General features: G+C 39.0%; 1 protein-coding gene across 3 annotated transcripts in view; it reads right to left on the bottom strand.

Annotated features, from left to right (window-relative positions):
• Window positions 1-26,784, bottom strand: part of HORMAD2 (HORMA domain containing 2) — a 92,866-nt gene that overhangs the window by 60,415 nt on the left and 5,667 nt on the right. For all 3 annotated transcript variants that reach the window (XM_003938458.3, XM_074391164.1, XM_074391163.1), the window contains exons 2-5: window positions 18,807-18,894; window positions 10,016-10,157; window positions 5,281-5,344; window positions 4,369-4,405 (exon numbers count right to left, since the gene is read on the bottom strand). In XM_003938458.3, coding sequence (XP_003938507.1) covers window positions 4,369-4,405; window positions 5,281-5,344; window positions 10,016-10,157; window positions 18,807-18,857 — 294 coding nt within the window. In that variant the 5' untranslated portion in view covers window positions 18,858-18,894. The remainder of the gene's footprint in view (window positions 1-4,368; window positions 4,406-5,280; window positions 5,345-10,015; window positions 10,158-18,806; window positions 18,895-26,784) is intronic.

Raw genomic sequence — 26,784 nt, 5'->3', positions numbered from 1 at the left:
CATCTAGGCCGGGGAGGAGGTTGTCAGGGAAGGCCTCCCTAGGGAAGCAACATTTAAGTGGAGACTTGAAGGATAAATTGGAGTTAGCTAGGCAAGGTGTATGGGGCAGGGGAGAGAAGCTTCCAGGCAAAAGGAATAATATACACAAAGGTAAAAAAAAAAAAAAAGAAGCTTGGCATGTTCTAGATTCCTTGTGTGGCCTGAAGATGGGAACAACAGCGATGCCCTGGCCAGGCAGACAGGGATCATACAGGCCTTGCAGACCATGTGAAGGACTCTGAACTTTATTTTAAAAGCCATGGAAAATTTTTAGGCAAAAGAATGACATGATCAGACTTGGGTTTCTGAAAGTATGCAGTGTGGACAGTGGATTGGAATGGTGAGGAATAGAGAATGGGAATAGGGAAACAAGCTAGGTAGCTGTATACAATATAGTCTCTTTTTTACAATAATTATCTACAGCACTGATATGTGCTTATTTTAAAGAATTCAAGCATAATATAAAGTACTTAAAAAGTATAAAAATCACCCAAAATTTCACAACTAGAGATAATCATGCTCTTACAGGAGAATATCATATCTTTTAAGATCTCTAGATACTCAAAGTTGATTTTACTCAAACTATTTTCATTTATTTATTTGAGATAAAGTCTTGCTCTACTGCCTAGGCTAGAGTGCAGTGGCACAGTCTCAGCTCACTGCAACCTCTACCTCCCAGGTTCAAGCAATTCTCCTGCCTCAGCCTCCCAAGTAGCTGGGACTACAGGCACAAGCCATCATGCCCAGCTAAATTTTTTTGTTTTTATAGCAGAGACAGGTTGTCACCATGTTGCCCAGGCTGGTCTCTAACTCCTGGGTTCAAGAGATACCCCCTGTCTTGGCCTCCCAAAGTGCTGGGATTACAAGTGTGAGCCACTGTGCCCAGCCTTAAACTACTTTTTTTTTTTTTTTTTATCCAATCTTGCTCTGTCACCCAGGCTGGAGTGCAGTGGCATGATCTAGGCTCACTGCAACCTCCACCTCCTGGGTTCAAGCAATTCTCGTGCCTCAGCCTCCTGAGTAGCTGGGATTACAGGCATGTGCCACCTGGCTAATTTTTTCTGTGCTTTTAGTAGAGACGGGGTTTTACTATGTCGGCCAGGGTGGTCTCGATCTTCTGAACTCACGATCCAACTGCCTTGGCCTCCCAAAGTGCTGGGATTACAGGCATGAGCCACTGTGGCCGGCCCAAACTACTTTTAAAACATATCGTACACACTTGAGGAAAGTTATAAAAGATTAACAACTGAAAAACACTATAAATACTATTTACTTAAGAGTCTAAGTCATCTATCTAAAATTTTGTCTTTTGATCTCTCCAAAACAAGTTATTTTGACTGAGTCAGTCACACAGGTAGTCATTTAGTAAAATAGATTCATCAAACTAGTTACTCTTTGTACATTATACTGCTATTTTAGTACATGTAATACTACAATTTTTTATTTAAGAAGTGATTCTTTCTATTACACTGTGACCTCCCTGAGAGTGGAATCACCTATACTCATTTTAATCTCATCCAATACCTAGGCACAATGTCTGGCAAAGATTAAAGAGCCAATGTATAAAGAATGTATAGTTAACACATATATAGTGCTTATTATGTGCCAGGTATTCTAAACATTTTAGATCAGTGGTTCTCAAATTATGGTCCCTAGAGCAGCAGTCAAGAGCATCACAGGTAACTGATCTGAAATGCGAATTCTCCCATCAGAAGTTTTGCGGTGAGGCTTGACAAACGGTGTTTTAACAAGTCCTCCGGGTGTTTCTGACGCAACCTAAAGGCTGAGAACCACTGCTTTAGATTGTTAACTCATTTAATCTCAAAAACTTTAACAGGTAGATTCTATTATTATTCCCATCTTCTACGCAAAGAAACTAAGGTACCAAAAGGTAGGTTACTTGCCAAAGGTCACACAAGTATTAAGTAACAGAACTTGGATACTTCAGACCATCGGACTCCAAAACTTGAACTTCTAACTATATTGTACTGCCCCGCAATGAGGGACAGTCAGGAAATGTTGCTAAATGAATGGATGAAGAGGAATGAATGAGCACTCTTCAATATGCCAGTGATGGCCTCCTTCCCCACTGAATCTGCCCAAATATTCAGGGCCTTCAAAGCTCAAAAGCTATTTTCTCTGAAAAGATTTATCTCTTGTTCCTCACAGGATATAGTGTCTCCTTTCCCATACTTTCCATTGCACATGATCAGTATCTTTCTTTTGGCATGCATCCCTTTCTAATGAGCATTACAGGGGTGTTGATCAAAATATCTCTGATATTTTTACATAAATATATCAAACTGATATTTTAAAAGATCAATATATAGGCCAGAAACGGTGGCTCACACCTATAATTCCAGCACTTTGGGAGGCCAAGGCAGGCAGATCACTTGAGGTTGGGAGTTCAAGAGCAGCCTGGCCAACGTGGTTAAACCCCGTCTCTACTGAAAATACAAAAATTAGCCAGGTGTGGTGGTGCGTATCTGTAATCCCAGCTACTCGGGAGGCTGAGGTAGGAGCATCACTTGAACCTGGGAAGTGGAGATTGCAGTGAGCCGAGATCACGCCACTGCACTCTAGCCTGGCTGACAGAGTGAGACTGTCACCAAAAAAAAGTAATAAATAAATAAACATGTAAAGCCCAATATGATATAGATACTGGCCAATCAGAAAGGATGTCAATTTAGCCCTAGAGCTGGGCTCCTGGAAGCAACCCTTGGACTAGGTATTAACCCTTTAGTTACTGGATTTTGGAGTGTTCTGGATCCAAGAGAGACACCGGTAAAGTGAGAGGGAGGATATTGTTGGGAGCCACATGAGGTCTCAGAAAAGCAGCTATTTACCATTCAATACAGAAATATTTCAATATTTTAACAGCAAATACAGCTGAGTCAGTATGTAACAGCTAATCATCAGCCCTGCAAATGAATACTTATTTTCTGCCATAAGCTCTTTCCCACTTCTGTTTTTTCTTTGTATTCCTCAGTCCCTCTGGTCAGTGTTGAATAAATCATAAGTAACAAATGTGCAGTGGAAATAGAAATGTATGAATGTGCTAAATAATCCAGTGTAAGCCTTCCTGACCTCAAGATTTCTTAAAGAGACAGGAATTGAGGAGTAAAAAGAAGACATAGATGGAGAAAATGGGGAAAAGCGGTTGCAGAAATTTCAAATATTTATAGGCCTTGGCTGCCACTGGAGAGCAGCAGCCATGGCTCTGCTCTACCCTACAGCCATGGGCCTCAGTAAGGGCCACAAGGTGACCAAGAATGTGAGCAATCCCAAACCCAGATCCCACCACAGGTGCCTGACCAAACACACCAAGTTTGTGTGGGATATGATCCGAGAGTTGCGTGTGGCTTCACTGTGTATGGGCAGCATCCCATGGAGTAGCTCAAGGTCTCAAGAACACACATCTGCACCAACAGGAAGCAGGAGGAGCTGAGCAATGTTCTGGCCACCATGAGGAAACTTGCTGCCAAGGACTGAGCCCCCTGCCTTGCCCTGCCCTCTGCTCATAATAAAAGCTGCACAGAAAGAGAGAGAGAGAGAGAGAGAGAGAGAGAGAGAGAGAGAGAGAGAGAGGAAGGAAGGAAGGAAGGAAAAGAAAGAAAGAAAGACATTTCGTTTATATACATCTTGTCTCTTCAACTAGGACTAGAGCCTCCATTTTGTACTCCCTTCATAGCTGTCTGGGGCAGTATGAAAAATCAAATGCACTTAAAATTTAAGCTGGATTTTTTAAAAAATTTGAGGTACAATACTAGCTATTGTAAGGGAATAGATTATACTTATGAACCAAACTTAGTTACCAAAATAACTAAGACAGAATAAAAACCAATTATTCAAGTCCACTTTTTCCTTTCATATCTGCAAATTGAATCACCACTATTCTAAATATGTTCAATGCACTAAATGCCAGATTCTTGTCTCTCCTGTCCCACATCCTGTGGTTCTCTTCCCCTGACTTCAGACGAAATTCTGTGGTCAAAAAGATATGAATATATAAAAGAGAAAACTGAGTTTTCTTTCTTTTTTTTTTTTTATATAGAGATGGAATTTCACCATGTTGGTCAGGCTGGTCTCGAACTCCTGACCTTAGGTGAGCCACACATCTCGGCCTCCCAAAGGAGTTTTATTTCTAACTGATGTAAAGGAGACATCAACAGGACAATAAAGATATAAGATAACAAGAAATTAGTTTATGGATGCAAACATAGACACTGTTATACTGTTAAACACGACAATGAAATAAAAGTCTAATTTTTTTTTTAAAGAATAAATGACAAGTATTTGATTCCGATGTAAATTTAAAAGTATTCTTACGTATCGCTTTTCCAAAGCATCAAAACAACCTTGAATCCTGTCAAGAAATAAATGTTTGATGTCAATTGGACCACATGTAAAGCCAAAAAATTTCCAAGTACAGAATTCATTTACATTCTTTATTTTGATGTACATTAAGTTGATAACCATCTCACCTTTCCCATTTAATCATTTTTTAAAATTCCCAGCAACTTTTAATATGTTGATAGAACTTTATAAATAAGTGAGCAATTTTTTTGGATTCCATAATGCTTAGTACCCTGACATGCATATGATAAATTATCAATTTTTAAAATTTCTGTGGGTACCTAGTAGGTGTATATATTTAATATTTTATCACATTTTTAATTTTTATAGAAGTCAATTTTCTTTTGAAAACAAAGCTAAATCAGTGTCTTAACAATATATTGAGTTATAATTCTTACAAATTTCTATCAAATTACTTTTAAAAAGAAAGAGGGAAAGGAGGCCAGATGCGGTGGCTCATGCCTGTAATCCCAACACTTTGGGAGGCTGAGGAGGGCAGATCACAAGGTCAAGAGACCGAGACCATCTTGGCCAACATGGTGAAACCCCATCTCTACTAAAAAACACGGAAATTAGCCGAGCATGGTGGTGAACGCCTGTAGTCCCAGCTACTACGGAAGCTGAGGCAGGAGAATTGCTTGAGTCTAGTGGGTGGAGGTTGCAGGGAAGTGAGATCCCGCCACTGCACTCCAGCCTGGCGACAGAGCGAGACACCATCACAAAAAAAAAAAAAAAGAAAAAAGAAAAAAAGAAAGAGGGAAAGGGAAAGTAGGAAAGAAAGAAATGGTATTTAAAACAATTATCTTACTAAATAAGGTTTTATGGGTAATTTCAGCTGTAATAAAAATAATGTTATTCAACTTTTGTCGAATTTCTATTACTTACCATCTGATAATATGCAGTGACCCAGGACATTTTTTATCTTCTCGGAGGATTTTTAAACTGAGGTCTACAAAAACAGAAACACAGTCTATTTTTATCTACTAAATGACTGCTGTACTAAAATTGTCCATGCTAAATAGGGTATTTCCTTTAACTATTTTATTTATGTAACTTATTTAGTTTTATAGCTTATAAAAACATTTTGGATCTCTAAACGTCTACTTTAAAAATAAATTCCATGGTAATAAGTAGCTTAGTCTCAATTTTGATTACAGTTAGGAGTTCCCCCTTCAACAATGTAGCACAACTGAGTTGGCTGCAAAATCAATTTGTGTCCCTTCTTTGCCTCTACTGAATTCTAAGTAATTATGAGGTAGTATTGAGACTATCTCCATTGACCAACTTAAAATATACACCTCAATCTCAGTCATTTCTGTGTTATTTCTCTCCCTCTCAGTGAAAAGAAAGGAATAAAAAATTTCACATGGATTATTCTCAAGTATTTGTTTTTATCTGAAATCTACTTTTTTATACTTAGGAAGAATGGGAATATCATATTAAGAGTTTGGGTTTAGGCCAGGCTCACACCTGTAATCCCAGGACTTTGGGATGCTAAGGCAAGAGGATTGCTTGAGCCCAGAAGGTCAAAATCATCCTGGACAACCTAGTGAAACCTCACCTCTATAAAAATAATAATTTTAAAAAATTAGCTGGGCATAGTGGCACATGCCTATAGTCCCAACTACTCAGGGCTGAGGCAGGAGGATCACTTAAGCCTGGACAGTAGAAGCTGTAATCCTGTAATGATCATGTCACCACACTCCAGCCTGGACAATGAAATGAGACCCTGTCTCAAAATAAATAGAGTTTTGGTTTAAAGCAATCCAAAATCAATCACTGATTCGTGTGTGATTTTGCATAAGTAACTTCACCTTTTCATATTGTTTTCCTATCCTAAATTGATGTCACCTGTATCTCCATCAAGGGATATGAAAATTATTCCATGTTGATTTAACATTCAGAAATTACCAGAGAGTGACACAGAAGTATTAAGCATTTTTTTTTTTTTTTTTTTTTTTTTGAGACGGAGTTTTTGCTCTTGTTATCCAGGCTGGAGTGCAATGGCACAATCTCAGCTCACCACAACCTCCTCCTCCTGGGTTCAGGCAATTCTCCTGCCTCAGCCTCCTGAGTAGCTGGGATTACAGGCATGTGCCACCATGCCCAGCTGATTTTTTGTAATTTTAGTAGAGACAGGGTTTCACCGTGTTGACCAGGATGGTCTTGATCTCTTGACCTTGTGATCCATCTGCCTCGGCCTCCCAAAGTGCTGGGATGTATTAAGTATTTTTATGATGCATATTTCTTTAAGAACAAACATTGAAAGGGAAACATATAACTTCCATGATGACTGTCACAAAAAATAAAGCTATAGGGAATATAGGGTTATAGTGTATCACTGCCATTGCCTAGGGTAGTGAGTGGCACACAATATGTGTTTATTACCAAAAATATGCCTTTCTCAATTCTATGTTCCAGACAAAAGGGAAAACTGCAACTATATGTTAGATATAAATATATTCACTATTACAAATTTGTATCTCGTAGACCAAAAGATGTATATAGCACGTATGCATTTTACTGGTGCTCTTACATTGCTTACTTTTTTTTTTTTTTTTTTTTTTTTAGGCCGAGTCTCACTGTATCACCCAGGCTGGAATTCAGTGGGGCAATCATGGCTCACCAGGCTCAGATGATCCTCCCACCTCAGCCTCCAGAGTAGCTGGAACTACAAGCGCCCGCCACTATGGTCAGCTACTTTTTTGTATTTTTTTGTAGAGACAGGGTTTCACTGTGTTGTTCAGGCTGGTCCTGGACTCCTAGGCTCAAGCAGTCTGCCCACCTTGCCTCCCAAAGTGTTATGATTACACTTTGGATTATAAGCATGAGCCACTGTGCCCAACCAAGAGAATTAGACTGAAATGAGGCCAAGGTATATCATTAAATACAAATGTAAGAAATTTAAGATTAGATTTTGAAAAATAACATCTTATAGGCAACTTGTAACTCTTTATATTTATTTTCCAAATGACAGTTCCCATTTTAGTGACAAGTCAACAAGATTCACAATCCAGTTTTTTTTTTTTTTTTTTAATACTTTAAGTTCTGGGATACATGTGCAGAACATGCAGGTTTGTTACATAGGTATACATGTGCCATGGCGGTTTGCTGCACCCATCAACCTGTCATCTAGGTTTTAAGCCCTGCATGCATTAGGTATTTGTCCTAATGCTATCCCTCCCCTTGCCCCCAACTCCCTGACAGGCCCTGGTGTGTGATGTTCCCCTCCCTGTATCCATGTGATCTCATTGTTCAACTCCCACTTATGAGTGAGACCATGCAGTGTTTGATTTTCTGTTCCTGTGTTAGTTTGCTGAGAATGATGGTTTCTAGCTTCATCCATGTCCCTGCAAAGGACATGAATTCATTCTTTTTGTGGCTACATAGTATTCCATGATGTATATGTGCCACATTTTCTTTATCCAGTCTATCATTGATGGGCATTTGGGTTGGTTCTATGTCTTTGCTATTGCAAACAGTGCTGCAATAAACATATGTGTGCATACGTCTTTATAGTAGAATGATTCATAATCCTTTGGGCATATACCCAGTAATGGATTTGCTGAGTCAAATGGTATTTCTGGTTCTATATCCTTGAGGAATTGCCACACTATTTTCCACAATGGTTGAACTAATTTGCATTCCCACCAACAGTGTAAAAGGGTTCCTATTTCTCTACATCCTCTCCAGCATCTGTTGTTTCCTGACTGTTTAATGATTGCCATTCTAACTGGCATGAGATGGTATTTCATTGTGGTTTTGATTTCCATTTCTCTAATGACCAGTGATGATGAGCTTTTTTTCAGGCTTGTTGGCTGCATAAATGTCTTCTTTTGATATGTGTCTGTTCATATCCTCTGCCCACTTTTTGATGGGGTTGTTTGTTCTTTTCTTGTAAATCTGTTTAAGTTCCTTGTAGATTCTGGATATTAGACCTTTGTCAGATGGATAGATTGCAACAATTTTCTCCCATTCTGTAGGTTGCCTGTTCACTCTGATGATAGTTTCTTTTGCTGTACAGAAACTCTTTAGTTTGATTAGATCCCATTTGTCAATTTTGGCTTTTGTTGTAATTGCTTTTGGTGCTTTAGTCATAAAGTCTTTGCCCATGCCTATGTCCTGAATGGTATTGTCTACATTTTCTTCTAGGGTTTTTATGGTTTTAGGTCTTACATTTAAGTCTTTAATCCATCTTGAGTTAATTTTTGTATAAGGTGTAAGGAAGGGGTCCAGTTTCAGTTTTCTGGATATGGCTAGCCAGTTTTCCCAGTGCCGTTTGTTAAATAGGGAATCCTTTCCTCATTATTTGTTTTTGTCAGGTTTGTCAAAGATCAGATGGTTGTAGATGTGTGGTGTTATTTATGAGGGCTCTATTCTGTTCCATTGGTCTACGTATCTGTTTTAGTACCAGTACCATGCTGTTTTGGTTACTGTAGGCTTGTAGTATAGTTTGAAGTCAGGTAGCATGATGTCTCCAGCTTTGTTCTTTTTGCTTAGGATTGTCATGGCTATATGGACTCTTTTTTGGTTCCATATGAAATTTAAAGAAGTTTTTTCTAATTCTATGAAGAAAATCAATGGTAGCTTGATGGGAATAGCATTAAATTATAAATTACTTTGGGCAGTATGACCATTTTCACAGTACACAATCCAGCTTTTTAAACACATAACATTTTGAAAAATTGTTGAGTCTTAGGTACTTAGATTTTTTTGTTGGTTGGTTGGTTTGTTTTTTATCAAAGCTTTGCTCTTGTCACCCAGGCTGGAGTGCAATGGCATGATCTTGACTCATTACAATGTCTGCCTCCAGGGTTCAAGTGATTCTCCTGCCTCAGCCTCCCACATAGCTGGGATTACAGGCACCCACCACCACGCCCAGCTAATTTTTGTATTTTCAGTAGAGACAGGGCTTTATCATGTTGGTCAGGTTGGTTTCAAACTCCTGATCTCAGGTGTTCCACCCACCTCAGCCTCCCAAAGTGCTGGAATTACAGGCATGAGCCACCACACCTGGCTGGTACTTATTTTTATAATAAGAGAAGAAAAAGAACCAGAAATGGCTTGTAATATAAGACAACAAGATAAGTTTAAGGGCACTGAAACAAAAGGAATGAAAGTAGAAGACCTGGCAATTGAGATAAAAGCTTGAACTGATTAGAATAATAATTGTCTTAATATCCATGTTAATCAACAAATGAGTTTGGCATTTTTTCCCCAGCATTTTTTAGTACATTAACAGGGAGAAAAGTGTTTCACCTTTGAACTTCCTCAATGCCAAAGTGTGCCTTAAACAACAAATTCAATTAAGGCACAGAATAGTGCAAATCTACAGCGTTCAAATAGATTTTGATCTGGCTGTTGCTTTTATACTGGTCTTGTCCAAACAGGTTTCTTTTTTCCTCCATCTGTCACCTGGCATCTAGCCAGGAACTAGTAATTCCTATGAGTAAAATCACTACACACAGTAAAATTAAAATAGAAAATGAATTAGCAAATTGTCTTGAAGAACAGGCCCTTAAGTTGGAATTAGCACACTTTGTGATAAGTGAAAGCTTTATTACTGCTAAATAGAGAAAGGGGCTACAACAGCCAAAGAGACTATTTAGTTTAACTTTACCATCCAAATGGCGTTCTCCGTAAGAGCTCTCTGGAAACAGGCCCCTTAGGTATGCTATACATGAGATGGAAATAGCAAAAAGTTTCTTCACGATTTTCAATGACTCATGCCCATTAGTGATTTGGGATGGGAAAACTGTTTCCTGGAAAAACAACGAAGGTGAAAAAATATTAGTATTCTTTAATATATTCAGTCCAGCACATCATTACCACAGATATGATGAAAAGATTTCTCAAGACTTCAAATTCGATATCTTTAAAGGTAATCAAAAGGAAACAGAGCTTTGAATATTATATTAAATTAGATCTTCATAGGCAAGGCAGAGCAAAAAGGCAGAAACAATTACCCAAGTAATTCAAGATTAAAACAATTGATTTCACAATGATACATAAATAAGAGGCAAAACTGGAGTTTTACTATGATTACATAATCTCCTTCCCTCTTATACACTCCTTGGACCCCACTGCAATCTGGATTTTACCCCTCTCTTTTCTATGCTATTCTCTCCAAAGTCACCAAGTACAATCCCATCGTTGACCTCTTCTCATTCCTCATAATATATAACTTCTTTGTATTATCTGTCACTGTTACACACATACTGTCTTCTTCTCCAAGGTGCCATAACACTATTTTGGTTTTTCACCTATCCCTTCATATCTGTCTCAGTCTCTTTTATTTTTTCTAGTTGTTCTACCCTTTAAATATTGGTTCTCCCCTTCTCCCCCAGGACTCTGTCTTCAGGCCTTTTCTCTTTTTAGAGCTGTCTTCTTGAATAATCTCATCTAGTTTCATAGCTTCAGCTACAGCCTATACAGAAAGGATTTCAAATCCCTATTTCTGTTCTGAGTCTCAGTTCTATACTTTTATTTCTTGAACATCTGTGCCTAAACCACCTTGTAGATCCCTTAAACTCAGTTTATCTCCAACACCCCTGGCTAAAACCTGATCCCAAGTCTCATTCTCAGACTAGTGAATCAGCATTACTCTACTCATCCAAGCTAAAAGCAGCTTCATCTTTGTCTTCTCTCTCCTTCATACCCCACTAAATTCTATTAATTCTCTCTGAAAGAGTTCTCAAATCTATTTTCTCCTTTCCCTTCTCACTGCCACTGGCTTGACTAAGGACAAACTCAATTCTCCCCTTGATTACTGTAGTAGTACCTGATCTCTTTGCTGATAATTATTTTATTCAATCTGTCTTCCATATTGCCATCAGAATTAATTTTCAAGGACACAAATCTTTTCATGATACTCCCAGTGTTCATTTAGAATAGAGTTCAAGTACCTTAGAGTGGGATTTGAGAACTGTCAAAATCTTATTCTTGTCTAGCTCCCCTGCCTCATCTCACATCCCTTCCTCTCTGCCCACAGTCCCTTATTCTCTCCCATGCACCCTATTCTCCAGCCACGTGGAACTGTGGCTATTCATCTACTATTCTACTGCCATGTTTTTCCATACTTTTGTGTTTTGCTTAAGCCAGAGCTCTGAGGAATACTAAGCTTTTGTAAGATGTCACAAAATGTTCTATTAAAAGTATCAATACGAGCAATAGTTCCTCACTAAATTTTATCTGTGTGTATATATACAACATAGTAAACAAACTTAAATCATTGTTCTTTTTTTTTTTTTTTTTTTTGAGACGGAGTTTCGCTCTTGTTACCCAGGCTGGAGTGCAATGGCGCGATCTCGGCTCACCGCAACCTCCGCCTCCTGGGCTCAGGCAATTCTCCTGCCTCAGCCTCCTAAGTAGCTGGGATTACAGGCACGCACCACCATGCCCAGCTAACTTTTTGTATTTTTAGTAGAGATGGGGTTTCACCTTGTTGACCAGGATGGTCTCGATCTCTCGACCTCGTGATCCACCCGCCTCGGCCTCCCAAAGTGCTGGGATTACAGGCTTGAGCCACCGCGCCCGGCTTAAATCATTGTTCTTAAATGATTAGTCTTCCTTAAGAAATAGTGTGCCATAAAAGGAGTGTGATAAGAGAGTGAGCAATACACGAATTTGTGACTTTTGCTTCAGTATGTAAAGAGTGTCTACCAAGAGTCATCTTGCATATAGAATATTTGCTGATGGATAGGTCGTGTCAGTATCTCAAATTATCATTTTGATATATGTTTGACATACTATGTTTATTGTATATACAATGTTTATTGTGTTTATGTATTAACATAAAAATAAAAATTTCATGTTTGTCATAATTACTCCGTGAAACTGCTTTTTGCTGTCTTCTTTAAGCTAAGCAGAAAATACGTCTCATGAATTCCAGCTGGTGTTGTGTTAATACATTATAATTTTAAAGTATTTTCTAAATATTAACAAATTAGATTATATTAAACTTTAGAACTTCTGTTCATTAATATACTATTAAGAGCAAAGAGGCAACTCAAAGGTGAGAGAAACTATTCTCAATACATAGGTTTTACAAAAGATTCATATCTAGAATGTATAAAAAACTAAAATTCTTTAAGAAAGACAATCAAATAGAAAGGTGTCTATTTATGTGAAAATAGACACTTTATAAAAGAGCCTATCCAAATGACCAAAAAACAGATGAACAAGTGTTTAAACTTTATCAGGGAAGTGAGCGTTAAGATCACAAGGAGGCTGGGTATGGTGGCTCACACCTGTAATCCCGGAACTTTGGGAGGCTGAGGCAGGCAGATCACTTAAGGTTAGGAGTTCAAGACCAGCCTGGCCAACATGGTAAAACTCCCATCTCTATTAAAAATACAAAAATTAGCCAGGTATGGTGGAGGACGCCTACAATCCCGCTACTCAGGAGGCTGAGGCAGGAGAAGCACTTGAACCTGGGAGGTGGAGATCACAGTGAGCCAAGATTGTGCCACTCCAGCGTGGGTGGCAGAGTAACACTCTGTCACTGAGAGTTTTAAAAAAAAATGTAGAATAATAAAAACTCCTAAACCTCTTTGGAAAATTGCTTGGCAGTATCTAATAAAGCTAAATACTATGACCTATATTTTACTCATAGATATATATCTAACACATATGCTTATATGTTCACTAAAGAACATGTATTAGAGTATTCAGAAAAGCATTATATGTAATAGACCCAAGCTGGAAACCACCCGAATGCTCACCAACAGTAGAATGAATAAAACTGTGGTATATACCCCCAATGGAATATTATATAACAATGAGAATGAATGATCTATAACTATATTAAGTAATGTAGATGACTCTCACACACAAGGCTGAGCAAAAGAAACCAGATACAAATGAGTATTAGTGTATGATTTCATTTATATAAAGTACAAACGCAGGTGAGACTAATCTATGCTGTTAAATGTCAAGATGGTGGTTTCTCTTGGTGGGGACAGGAGATAATAACTAGAAAACAGGATCTCTTATTACTAGACTCTAGCCAAGACAGACAGCCATTTCCGACTTTTGAAATTCACCAAAGGTAATCCCCCAGGTGAAACAAGTAAGCCTTAACTAAGGTTATTACTTAAACATTAATGTATGAGGTGTTTTCAAACAGGTGATAAGCAGGTTGTACAATATCTAGAATCTCCAAAGGTAGCTCAGAGAAAGGCAAACTTAAGACAGGAAATCAGAAGCTGTCCATGAGAGAAAAAGAATCAATACATGGCAGAATTACACAGATAACAAAAAAAGGACTCATTCCCTAGGCCTGGAATTAAACCTGTGACACTACTGTAAAAGAGCAGAGGTTTAGCTTCTGAGTTAATACACAGGGTAGCCACCATTGCTCTTCCTAGAAGGAGGCTAAGGCAGTCATTTTCGAGCTTGCAAAGGACTTAACTACTCAAGAAAATTCTTAAGCCTAGGTACAACACTATCATGTGTCCTTTCAGACTAACCTCTTGAAAATTCATGCCCTCTGGATGTCAGAGACCAAGAGAGGGGACCCCAACATGGTCCCAAAATCAAATTTTTTAGGTCATAAAATGAAAGGGAAACTTCATCTGGTATTGGTTTCAGGGACTCAAAGCAATGTTTGTAATGGACCAGTCTGCCAAACTAGCTTGAACAGTGGGCTTATAGGGGTCCTAAGCCTATGTTCTATCCTATGATACCCCTTTTTCCATTATAGAGTGACACAGAAAGATAAATTGATAGCACAAAGTACACCAGATTCCTTACAGCTAAGACTAGTCTCACAAATCCTTTTTTTTTTTTTTTCAGGTAATCAAACCCTTGCAGAGGAGACAGTGACATTTACCATTCACACACAGACACACACACACACACACACACACACACAGAGAGAGAGAGAGAGAGAGAGAGAGAGAGAAAGAGAGAGAGAGAGAGAAAGAGAGAGAGAGAAAGAGAGAGAGAGAGACAGAGAGAGAGAGAGAGACAGAGAGAGAGAGAGACAGAAAGAGACAGATACAGGGAGAGACCAAAAGCCTGGCTGGTAAGAAATTCTTATCCTTTTTGCTAGCACACCAGATTTCCAGGTTCTCTTTGTCTGCAGCTTCCAAAAGAACAGAATGGCTTTTGAAGATCCTGCTTGCTGCACCATAGCTGGGAGGGCCAAGCTGTGTTACAAAAGAAAATCATCCTTTTCTGTTTTATGGAACCATAGACAAAAGCCTCTCAGTTTTGCCAGATGCCTCCCAATGGGCTGCACATGGGCACAGAATTAACATTTTCTAGCCCAGTCGAGCCAAATACAAATAACAAAACAGATACAGGTCACCTCACCCAGCACCCAGTATTGATCTGGCAAGGCTCAAACTTTTTCCCATTGGTTTCTGTTGTCTTTGATCCACTCAAGGTGGGGAGGGATAACCTCCAACCAGGAATTCAGGGATCTGGACAAGATGAAGGAGTAAATGGTCACTCTGAGTAAGACATGTTGAGCTTCCACTAACAATTTCTTCAGGGTTCATGAAATGTGACCAGACTTAAGGAGGGTTCTCAGAGTTAGACATAAGTGACTTCTGTAAGCAACAGAAAGCCTTCCAAACTAAGATCCCTAACCAAGAATTCCAGTAGTATTCCTTTCAAACTAACATCCTGTTCTCTGTCTGAGAAATCTCCCCGAAATCTTCCCAATTGAAGAGAAATTTCCTGAACCAAGACTCTACCATTTACAGAGAGCCAAACAATACCCCCAAAGGAGCTAAACCAAGACCCTAAAGGAGCTGAACCAATAGGGAGAAGGACAGAGGTATTGGCATCACTGACAATACCCACCAGACTTGTTTAAAAATGTCTTTCCAGGAACTATTTCTCTATTGCAATTAAATCCATGCACCATGGATTGGCAGTGCTCCACTGGTAGAGACAGTGCCAGAGTCAGCCCACAGTCCAAGAGAACTAGGCAGCCCCTTGGTCTAGCCTTTGGATCCATCACCAGAGAGGGGCTACCAAACCGCAGGCAGGTCCTGGACAAGCTCCCAAATTTTTAACTACCCAACAGGTTCTCCTTACCTGCTGCCTAGACACAGTTTATTTATCAAGACAGAGGAATTGCAATCGAGAAAGAGTAATTCACAAAGAACTGAACGTACAAGAGACGAGAATTTTATTATTACTCAAATCAGTCTCCTCAAATTCTTGGGGCTCTGTCTAGGCAACAGGCAGAGAGCCCACTGGGTGGTTACAATGTCTTATACATTTTTGTGAATCCACTACCTAGGTCAGTGTTTGGCACCTACATTTCAGTAAATAAATGTTTGCTAAACTAAACAACAAGCATTTACTGATTGCCAGTGTTCGTAACATAATGAGAATGCAAAGAGATCAAAAGACTAACCATGTAGAATATAAATCCCATTAATTTAAAAATATGTGTGGTAGTGTATGTGTACATAGAAAAAGAAAGAATAAAGGAGCCTTAGATCTACTAAGTTTAGTAAATATGATTCAATGTTAAAAGGAAAAAGCAAATTTCTGAGTAATGCTTATAGAATGATTTTATTTTGTAAAGTGAATAAACAAATCCCTATATTGCTATATATGATCAACCCACATTATTAGTAGATTCCATATTTGTGACTTTGTCTACTCACTAAAATTTGTAACCCTCAAATTAGCACTCTTTCGTTTTTGTGATTATGCATGGATATGAGCAGAGAAACAACAAATTTGAGTTATCTGAAGCACACATTCCCAGCTGATGTCAAACAAGGCCATGCTCTGCCTTCTTGTTTCAGCTCTCATACTATACACATGTCTCTTTCTTGGTCCACTTAGTACCCTAGTTTTTGTATTTTTCTTTTTTGTGTGTGATTTTGCTGTTTAAAATGGCTCCTAAGTGTAGTGCTGAAATGCTGATTAGGGTTCCTAAATTCAAAAACATTGTGATAGAGCTTACAGGGAGAATACATGTGATAGATTTTTTTTTTTTTTTTTTTTTTTTTTTTGAGACGGAGTTTCGCTCTTGTTACCCAGGCTGGAGTGCAATGGCACGATCTCGGCTCACCGCAGCCTCCGCCTCCTGGGTTCAGGCAATTCTCCTGCCTCAGCCTCCTGAGTAGCTGGGATTATAGGCACGCACCACCATGCCCAGCTAATTTTTTGTATTTTTAGTAGAGACGGGGTTTCACCATGTTGACCAGGATGGTCTCGATCTCTTGACCTCGTGATCCACCCGCCTCGGCCTCCCAAAGTGCTGGGATTACAGGCTTAAGCCACCGCGCCTGGCCTGATAGATTATTTTTTTACTTTTTTAGAGACAGGGTCTCACTCTGACCCAGGCTGGAGTACAATGGCACTATCATAGCTCAGTGCAGCCTCAAACTCCTGGGCTCAATCAATCTTCCTGCCTCAGCCTCCCAAGTAGCCAGGACTACAGGCACACACCACCACATCTGATTACTTTAAAAACTTATTTTGTAGTGACAGGGTGTCACTGTTTCCCATGCTGGTCTCAAACTCCTGGTTTCATGGGATCCTCGCACGCTGGCCTCTCAAAGTACTGGAATTAGAGGCATGAACCACATGCCCAGCCTGTATGTTAAATAATTATCATTCAAGCATGAGTTATAGTGTTGTTTGCTGTAAGTTTAATGTTAATGAATCAACAATATATATTAAATGTCTCTAAACAAAAACAGATATAAAACAAATTATATGATTGGCTGACAAAAATACCATGACCAGAAGATCACAGGAACTGAATCCTATATTTCCCTAAGAGCAGCAGTTCAGTACTTGCTAATTCACTCCTCATAACAACTTGATAGAACATGAATATCAGGAAAAACTAGAATCAGTTCTGTGTGTGTATAGATGATTGTGTATGTATGTATAAGAGAGGAAAAAGGAGTAGAAATAAGTGGGTGAAGTTATTAATACTAATCACTTCAGAGGGTGACTTGAGGATAGAGGGATATGAGGGAGGCAACATGGTGGAGTGTCTAAAAGCATAGACTTTGAAGCCAAACAGTCAGATGCAAATCTTTGTTCTGCTACTAACAAGCTGTATGGTCTCCAGAAGGGGTCAGTAAGCTTTTTCAGTAAAAGGCAGATAAATATTTCAGACTCTGCAGTTAATTTCATGGCATTGTAGCATGAAAGATGCCACAGACACTTTACAACTGGATAGGCGTGGCTGTAATCCAACAAAACTTTATAAGAACTGTTGGCAAGCTCCTAATCATACTTAACCTCTCTGCACCTCAATTCCTTCAACTGTAAAATATGGATAGTAGTTATACCTACTGTTTTTTTGTTTGTTTGTTTGTTTTTGAGACAGAGTCTTGCTCTGTTACCCAGGCTGGAATGCAGCAACAAAATCTCATCTCACTGAAACCTCCACCTCCCAGGTTCAAGTGATTCTCCTGCCTCAGCCTCCCAAGTACCTAGGATTATAGGTATGTACCACCATGCCCAGCTAAATTTTTTGTATTTTTAGTAGAGACTGGGTTTCTCCGTGTTAGTCAGGCTGGTCTCAAACTCCCAACCTCAGGTGATCCACTCGCCTCGGCCTCCCAAAGTGCTGGGACTACAGGCGTGAGCCACCACTCCCAGCTGCTTATTTCTTATTTTGAGCCAAGGAATATGCTAGGTTTTCCTCAGGGACTTCTCTCCCCTCTCTGTAAATTATCTTCATCATTCAGGTCTGTTCACCTTCAGTCTTACCTCTTTTATAAGGAATATATAAAGCATTCCAGACCACATGAAATCTCTAAATTCCTATAATTTATATTATCTAACTTTTCACATATATATAAATCATATATCACTTTGTATATTGACTTAACTCCTAACCAGATTATAAACTTCTAGAAGATGAAGATCAGACTTTTGTATTTTGTCACTGAATAACACAGTATTATGAATTATTATATTATAAAATATTGAGTCTCAATGAATAAACAAACGATGCATTAATGAATGTCATGATACAAATTTTACTATATGCCTAGCCCTGGAATGCTCCCTTAGACTCCTAGCCTCGAAGTTTCTCTCAGTGCGCTCCCCTTCTGTTCTTATAGTTACACCATGGTGTGCAACACAAGTTTCCTAACACTTTAGGAAGCGAATGTTTAACAAAGAACCATTCTCTTTAAACATCTTGTTTATGATTTATTTTGCTCTAGAAGATCTAAACATATTGCATAAACATGAAACAAACACCCAGTAAGTAACTTTGTAGAAATTTATTTTAATTTTCTGATCCTTGGTCTATTAGGCAGTTAAAATGTACACATACTCTCCCAGAGTATTATGTGCCAATTAACTGATAAAACTGCTGCTTAAAAACACATACACACAAAGCTTAAAATCATAATTCTAAACTAACTCATTAAATGGTCATTGATTTTCTTTTAATTCTTAACAAATACCTTAGATGCCTTGCGTATTGTGATGGAGTGAGAAAGCTGAGCTGTAGCCATTGTAGGAATGTATCAGGATTCTTTCAACAATCCTAACCTATTGAAAAAAAATTAATTAATTAGAGACCTTGCCAAATATAATGCTTTTTCCCTTACTTTGTCCAAAAATGATACTGAAAAAGTCTAAAAGCAAACAAAAAACTAAAATCAATAACAGTTAAGTATAAACTGTTTTCCAGATTGTTCAGTTTCGAAATAAATTTACCAAGCTACATTTTGAAGCAAAGGAAGAATAAATGTTAAGATAATTCTGGCCGGGCACGGTGGCTCAAGCCTGTAATCCCAGCACTTTGGGAGGCCGAGGCGGGTGGATCACAAGGTCGAGAGATCGAGACCATCCTGGTCAACATGGTGAAACCCCGTCTCTACTAAAGATACAAAAAATTAGCTGGGCATGGTGGCACGTGCCTGTAATCCCAGCTACTCAGGAGGCTGAGGCAGGAGAATTGCTTGAACCCAGGAGGCGGAGGTTGCGGTGAGCCGAGATCGTGCCATTGCACTCCAGCCTGGGTAACAAGGGCGAAACTCCGTCTCAAAAAAAAAAAAAAAAAAAAAAAAAAGATAATTCTATCAGGCCCTATCTAAACTATAAAATGAATTTCAGTTGGAAAAAGTAGCTATTGTTAATTTTCCAAAGGAGAACTATAGAATTTGACATACTCATTGGGAAATAAGTTTAATAAACATTTTATCTACAAATTTGGTATAAGGTCTCTGGATTCATTTTCCATTTATTTAATGAAAATTATAAAATTATTTATTTGTTCACAAATATATTTGGAGGAGAAAAATACATCGTAAATCACCTAGAGACTCAATATATATTATTCATCCTTGTTATTCTCTCAGAGTAACAATGCTCTGTATATGGCAAAGGCTCAAAAATATTTCTTAAATTACTTCATGTGTAACTTATTTCCAAATTCAACTCAAAAGTTAATGTTTACACTTCATACCCATTAAAATAGCTATTCATCCAAGTAGCTGAGAGAGAAATCTCATTTACAATACCTACCAAAAAATTAGCCAGGAATAAATTTAACCAAGAAAGTGAAAGATTGCTACAATGAAACTACGAAATGCTGATGAAAGAAATTGAACAGGGCCAGGCACAGTGGCTCATGCCTGTAATCCTAGCACTTTGGGAGGCTGAGGTGGGTGGATCACCTATGGTTGGGAGTTCAAGACCAGCCTTACCAACATGGAGAAACTCTGTCTCTACTAAAAATACATAATTAGTGGGAGTGGTGGTGCATGCCTGTAATCCCAGCTACTCGGGAGGCTGAGGCAGGAAAATCACTTAAACTTGGGAACTGGATGTTGTGGTGAGCCAAGATTGTGCTGTTGTACTCCAGCCTGGGCAACAGAGTGAAACTCTGTCTCAAGAAAAGAAAAGAAAGAAATTGAACAGAACACAAAAAAATAGAAAGGTATCCCATATTCATTGATTGGAAGAATTAGTATGGTTAAAATGATCATATTAATTATCCAAAATAATCTACAGATTCAAATGCAATCTCTATCAAAATACCAATTACATTCTTCATAGAAATGGAAAAAAAACCCTAAAATTCCTATGGAACCACGAAAGACTCTGAATAGCTAAAGTAATCCTGAGCAAAAAGAACAAAGCTGGAGGCATCAGATTACCTGGCTTCAAAATATACTACAAAGCTATAGTAACCAAAACAGCATGCTGCTGGTATACAAAGAGATACATAAAACAATGGAACAGAATAGATAACCCAGAAATAAATCCATATATTTACAGCCAACTGTTTTTTGACAAAGGCACCAAGAACATACACTGGGGAAAAAACACCCTTGTCAATAAATGGTTCTGGAAAAACTGGATATCCACAGCAGAAGAATGAGAGACCCTTGTCTCTCATCATATACAAAAATAAACTCAAAATAGATTAAAGACTTAAATGTAAGACTCAAAACTATAAAACTTAGGGAAAATGCTTCAGGACATTGGTCTGGGCAAAGATTTTATGGGTAAAACTTCAAAAGCACAGGTAACAAAAGCAAAAATAGACAAATGAGATTATATCAGACTAAAAAGCTTCTACACAGCAAAGTAAATAACCAACAAAGTGAAGAGACAGCCTATAGAATAGGAGAAAACATTTGCAAACTATTCATCCAAGAAAGAATTAATATCCAGAATATGCAAGAAGCACAAGCAACTCAAAAGCAAAAAAAAAAAGCAAAGGATCTACATAGACATTTCTGAAAAGAAGGTATACAAATAGCCAATAAGTATATGAAAAAGTGCTCAACATTATTAATCATTAGAGAAATGTAAATCAAAACCACAATGAGATATCATCTCACCACAGATAGAATAGCTATTATTAAAAGAACAAAAAATGGCCAGGTGTGGTAGCTCTTGCCTATACTCCCAGCACTTTGGGAGGCAGAGGTGGGTGGATCATCTGAGGTCAGGAGTTTGAAACCAGTTTGGTGAAATCCTGTCTGTACTAAAAATGTACACACACACACACACGCACACACACGCACACACACATGCACACACATACATTAGCTGGGTGTGGTGGCACATGCCTGTAGTCCCAGCTACTCAGGAGGCTGAGGCAGTAGAATCTCTTGAAGCTGGGAGGCAGAGGTTGCAATGAGCTGAGATCATGCCACTGCACTCCAGCCTGGGCAACAGAGCAAGACTCCATCTCAAAAAATGAAATAAAATAAAATAAAAGGATAAGAAATAATGAATGCTGGCAAGGATGCAGAGAAAAGTAAATTCTTATACACTGTTGGTAGGAATATAAATTAGCATAAGCATTATGGAGAACAGTATGGAAGGTCCTCAAAAATCTTAAAATAGAAATTCCCTATAATCCAGCAATCCTACTAGTAGGTATTTATCCAAAGGAAAAGAAATCAGTATATGGAAGAGACATCTATACCTCCATATTTATTGCAGCACTATTCACAATAGCCAAGATATGGAATCAACCTAAGTGTCCATCAACAGATGAATACATAAAGAAAATACAGAGCACGAATTGGATAGGGATTCAAGATGGCCGAATAGGAACAACTCTGGAGTGCAGTTCCCAACAAGAACAACACAGAGGGTGAGTGATCATCATATTTCTAAATGAGTTATTACTGCCCACAGACCAGGAGATTCCCGGGCTGAAAAGTGCCACAAGTTTCCAGCATGGCTGTTTCAGCCAGCGCAGCGGGTCTCCACACAAAAACTCACACAAATCTGGACAGCCATTTCAACTGGTGCCTGGAATGCCTGGGAGACAGAGCCACCCATTCATCTGAAAAAAACGGGACTGAAACAGGGAGCCTGGTGATCTGGCTTGGCGGGTCTCACCCCCACAGACCAGCAATCTGAAACACTCTGGATTAAGAGTCTCACAGGAAGCACAGCTGGACCCTGGACAGTCCAACTCTATGTGGGGAAGAACGTCCGCTATTACCAAGGCAGTCTGCCATTACCGAGGCAGTCCACCATTACCGAGGCAGTCCACCATTACTGAAGCAATCCACCATTACTGAGGCAGTCTGCCATTACAGAGGCAGTCCATCATTACTGAAGCAGACTGCCATTACCAAAGCAGTTCTAACTACACCTCTATAAACAAAACCGCAAAGAAGTTCACACAGCAGCTTGGCAGAGCCAACAGCAGCTCAGCAATGCCTCTGCTATCAGACTGTGACTAGGCTACCTCCTAGCTTGGCAGGGCATCTCTGAAAAAAGGTAGCAGCATGCCAGGAACTTATAAATAAAGCCCCACCTTCCCTGGACAGAGCACCTGAGAAAAAAGGTGGTTATGAGTTCCACTGCAGCAGACTTAAACGTACCTGCCCAGCAGCTCTGAACAGAACAATGGGGCTCACAGCTCAGCACTTGAGCTCCTGTGATGGTCAGACTGTCTCCTCAAGCAGCTCCCTGACCCCCGTATATCCAAAGAGACACCTCATAAAGGAGAGCTCAAGCTGACATCTGGCAGGTATCCTTCTGGGACAAAGATAACAGAAGAAGAAACTGGCAGCAACCCTTACTGTTCTGCAGCAGCTGCAGGTGATTCCCAGGCAGCAGGGTCTGGAGTGGACGTCCAGCAGTCCTACAGCAGAGGGGCCTGACTGTTAGAAAGAAAACTAAAAAAAAAAAACAGAAAGAAATAACTTCATCATCAACAAAAAGGATGTCCACTCAGAGACCCCATCTGAAAGTCACCAACTACAAAGACCACGGGTAGATAAATCCACAGGAAGAAACCAGCACAAAAAGAACAAAAACACCTAAAACCAGAACGCCTCTCCTTCTCCAAGGGATCACAACTCCTCACCAGCAAGGGAACAAAGCTGGATAGAGAATGAGTCTGATGAATTGACAGAAACAGGCTTCAGAATGTGGGTAATAATAAACTTCTCTGAGCTAAAAGACCATGTTCTAACCCAATGCAAAGAAACTAAGAACCTTGAAAAAATGTTTGACAAAATGCTAAAGAGAATAAACAGCTTAGAGAAGAATATAAATGACCTGATGGAGCTGAAAAACACAACAGGAAAACTTTGCAAAGCATACACAAGTTTCAATAGCCGAATCAACCAAGCAGAAGAAAGGATATCAGATTGAAGATCAACTCAATGAAATAAAATGAGAAGGCAAGATTAGAGAAAAAAGAGTGAAAAGAAATGAACAAAGCCTCCAAGAAATATGGGATCATGTGAAAAGACCTAATCTACATTTGATAGGTGTACCTGGATGTGACAGAGAGAATGAATCCAAGCTGGAAAACACTCTTCAGGATATTATCCAGGAGAACTTCCCCGACCTAGCAAGGCAGGCCAATATTCAAGTCAAGGAAATACAGAGAACACCACAAAGGTATTCCTCAAGAAGAGCAACCCCAAGGCACATAATCATCAGATTCACCAGTGTTGAAGTGAAGGAAAAAATGCTAAGGGGAGCCAGAGAGAAAGGTCAGGTTACCCACAGAGAGGTTAGGTTAGCCCATCAGACTCACAGCGGATCTATTGGCAGAAACCCTACAAGCCAGAAGAGAGTGGGGACCAATATTCAACATCCTTAAAGAAAAGAGCTTTCAACCTAGAATGTCATATCCAACCAAATATAGGCCAGGAATGGGCAGCTAATGTCTGTAATCCCAGCACTTTGGGAGGTTGAGGCAGGCAGATAGCTTGAGCCCAGGAGTTCAAGACCAGCCTAGGCAGCATGATAAAATCCTGTCTATACAAAAATATACAAAAATTATCTGGCTGTGGTGGCACACACCTATAGTCCTAACTACTTGGGAGGTTAAGGTGGATCACTTGAGCCTGGGAGTTCAAGACTGCAGTGAGCCATGATTGCACCACTGCACTCCAGCCTCGGCAACAGAGCAAGACACTGTCTTTGAAAAAAAAAGAAAGAAAGAAAAAGAAAAAGAATACAGTATATATACACAATGGAATACTATTCGGCCATATTCAGCCATTTAAAAAAAGAATGAAAATCAGTCATTCATAGCAATAGAGATTAGCTTAGAGGACATAATGTTAAGTGAAACAAGTCAGGTACAAAAAAATAAATACCATTTGTTCTCACTCAACTGGGAGCTAAAACAGATGAGCTCTTAGAAGTAGTTACTGGAAGCTAGGAAAGGTAACAGAGAGGGGGTAGGATAGGAAGAAGTTAGTTAATGGATACAAAATTACAGCTAGATAGGAGAATAAATTCTACTGTTCTACAGCACTGTAGAATGACCACAGTTAAGAAGATTTATTGTACATTTTCAAATAGCTAGAAGATTTTTGAATGTTCTCAACATGAAGAATAATAAATGTTTGAAGTGATAATATGCTAATTACTTTGACTTGATCATTACATATTGTATATATGTATCAAACTATCACTCTGTACCCCATAAATATGTACAATTACTATGAGTCAATTAAAAATTTATAAATGGCTATTCAAAAATGGAAAAGGGTAAATTGGTAAAGTTGTGGAGAAATTAAAAGCTTTATGCATTGCTGGTGGAAACAAAAATGGTGCAGCCATTGTAGCAAATAGCATGGCATTCCTCAAAAAGTTAAACAGTATATATGCACAATGGAATGCTATTCAGCCATATTCAGTCATTTAAAAAAAGAATGAAAATCTGTCATTCACAGCAACAGAGATTAGCTGGGCGTGGTGGCATGCACCTAGAGTCCCAGCTACTTGGGAGGCTCAGGTGGATCCAGCATTTCCATCTCTAGGTATATATTCAAAAGAATTGAAAGTAGGGACTCAAACTGATACTCATATACCAATGCTCAGAGCCGCGTAATTCACATTAGCCAAAAGGTGGAAACAATTCAAATGTCTACTAACAAATGAATGGATAAACAAAATGTGGTATTTAAGATGGAATATTATTCAATTTTTTTTTTTTTGAGATGGGGTCTCCCTCAGTCACCCAGGCTGGAGCAATGGCATGATCTCAGCTCACTGCAACCTCCGGATTCCACATTCAAGTGATTCTTTCACCTCAGCTTGTAGCTGGGACTACAAGCACTTGCCACCACACAGGACTAATTTTTGTATTTTTGTGGAGATGGGGTTTTACCATGTTTCCCAAGCTGGTTTTGAACTTCTGGGCTCAGGCAATCCACCTGCCTCATCCTCCCAAAGTGCTAGGATTACAGGAATGAGCCACCACACCCAACCCCTATTCAATCTTAAGAAGGAATGAAGTTCTGATACATGCTGCAATGTGAATAAATCCTGAAAGTATTATGCTAAGTGAAATGCCAAACATAAAAGGACAAATATTATATGATCCCACTTATATGAGGCACCTAGAGTAGGCAAATTCTTACAGACAGAAAGTAGAATAGAGGTTACCAGGTGCTAGTGGTGTTGAAGGAATAAAGAGTTTAATTGGTGTAGAGTTTCTGTTCAGGATGATGAAAAGTTTTAGAAATGGATAGTGATAATGGTTGCACAACATTGTAAATGTGCTTAGTGTACACATAGAAAAGCTGAGGTGTTGAGTTTTATATTGTAGTTTACCACAATAAAAAAGTTAATATTTAAATACAACTAGTTTTTACCCTATTGATTTGTTACTATAACAAAAAGCAGCAGCCAGGCATGGTGGCTCACACCTGTAATCCCAGCACTTTGGGAGGCTGAGGCGGGTGGATCACGAGGTCAAGAGATTGAGACCATCCTGGCAAACATGATGAAATCCCATCTCTACTTAAAATACAAAAATTAGCTGGGTGTGGTGAGGTGTACCTACAGTCCCAGCTACTCAAGAGGTTGAGGCAGGAGAATTGCTTGAACCCAGAAGGCAAAGGTTGCAGTGAGCTGAGATCACGCCACAGCACTCCAGCCTGGGTGACAGAGTAAGACTCCATCTCAAAAAAAAAGCAAATTATCCCTTTTCTTTACAAAGGCTTAATTTAATTACATTTGGGGCTTCTTTTCGAGGTTTTATGAAGTTCTGACTAAAATACTCGTAAAATAGCCTCTTGATAGCCTGTGACCAGTTTTTGTGTATCAATTAATGCAAGATTCTTGAAGATTTTCCCAAGAAAAGAGGGCAGAATTATTTGAGAACATTGCCACAAGGTGGTGATACAGATTATAAACAGGTGGTAATATTTAATTTCTCTCAAATTACTTCTTCAGAGTAGCACTAGGGGACACTCTTTTACAATATTTTATATATAAGACTGAAAATCATCAAATAGTCCTTTAATCCTTAAAGATTCCGAGGTATCTTTTCTTGACTTCAGAGTACAACCTTCATATCTGACTCAACACATCAGTTGTCCCCCTTATATTTCAAAAAAATAAAATGGGAAGCAGGGCAGCTATAAGAGTTTAAGATCTAGTTCCAACCCATTAAACCATGATTACCTACTACTGGGGTAGTTATTCGTC

The sequence above is a fragment of the Saimiri boliviensis genome, chromosome 21 (assembly GCF_048565385.1).
Source record: "Saimiri boliviensis isolate mSaiBol1 chromosome 21, mSaiBol1.pri, whole genome shotgun sequence".
Lineage (NCBI taxonomy): Eukaryota > Metazoa > Chordata > Mammalia > Primates > Cebidae > Saimiri > Saimiri boliviensis.
The sequence above is the reverse complement of the archived record's forward strand: the minus strand, read 5'-3'. Positions and strand labels throughout refer to the sequence as shown.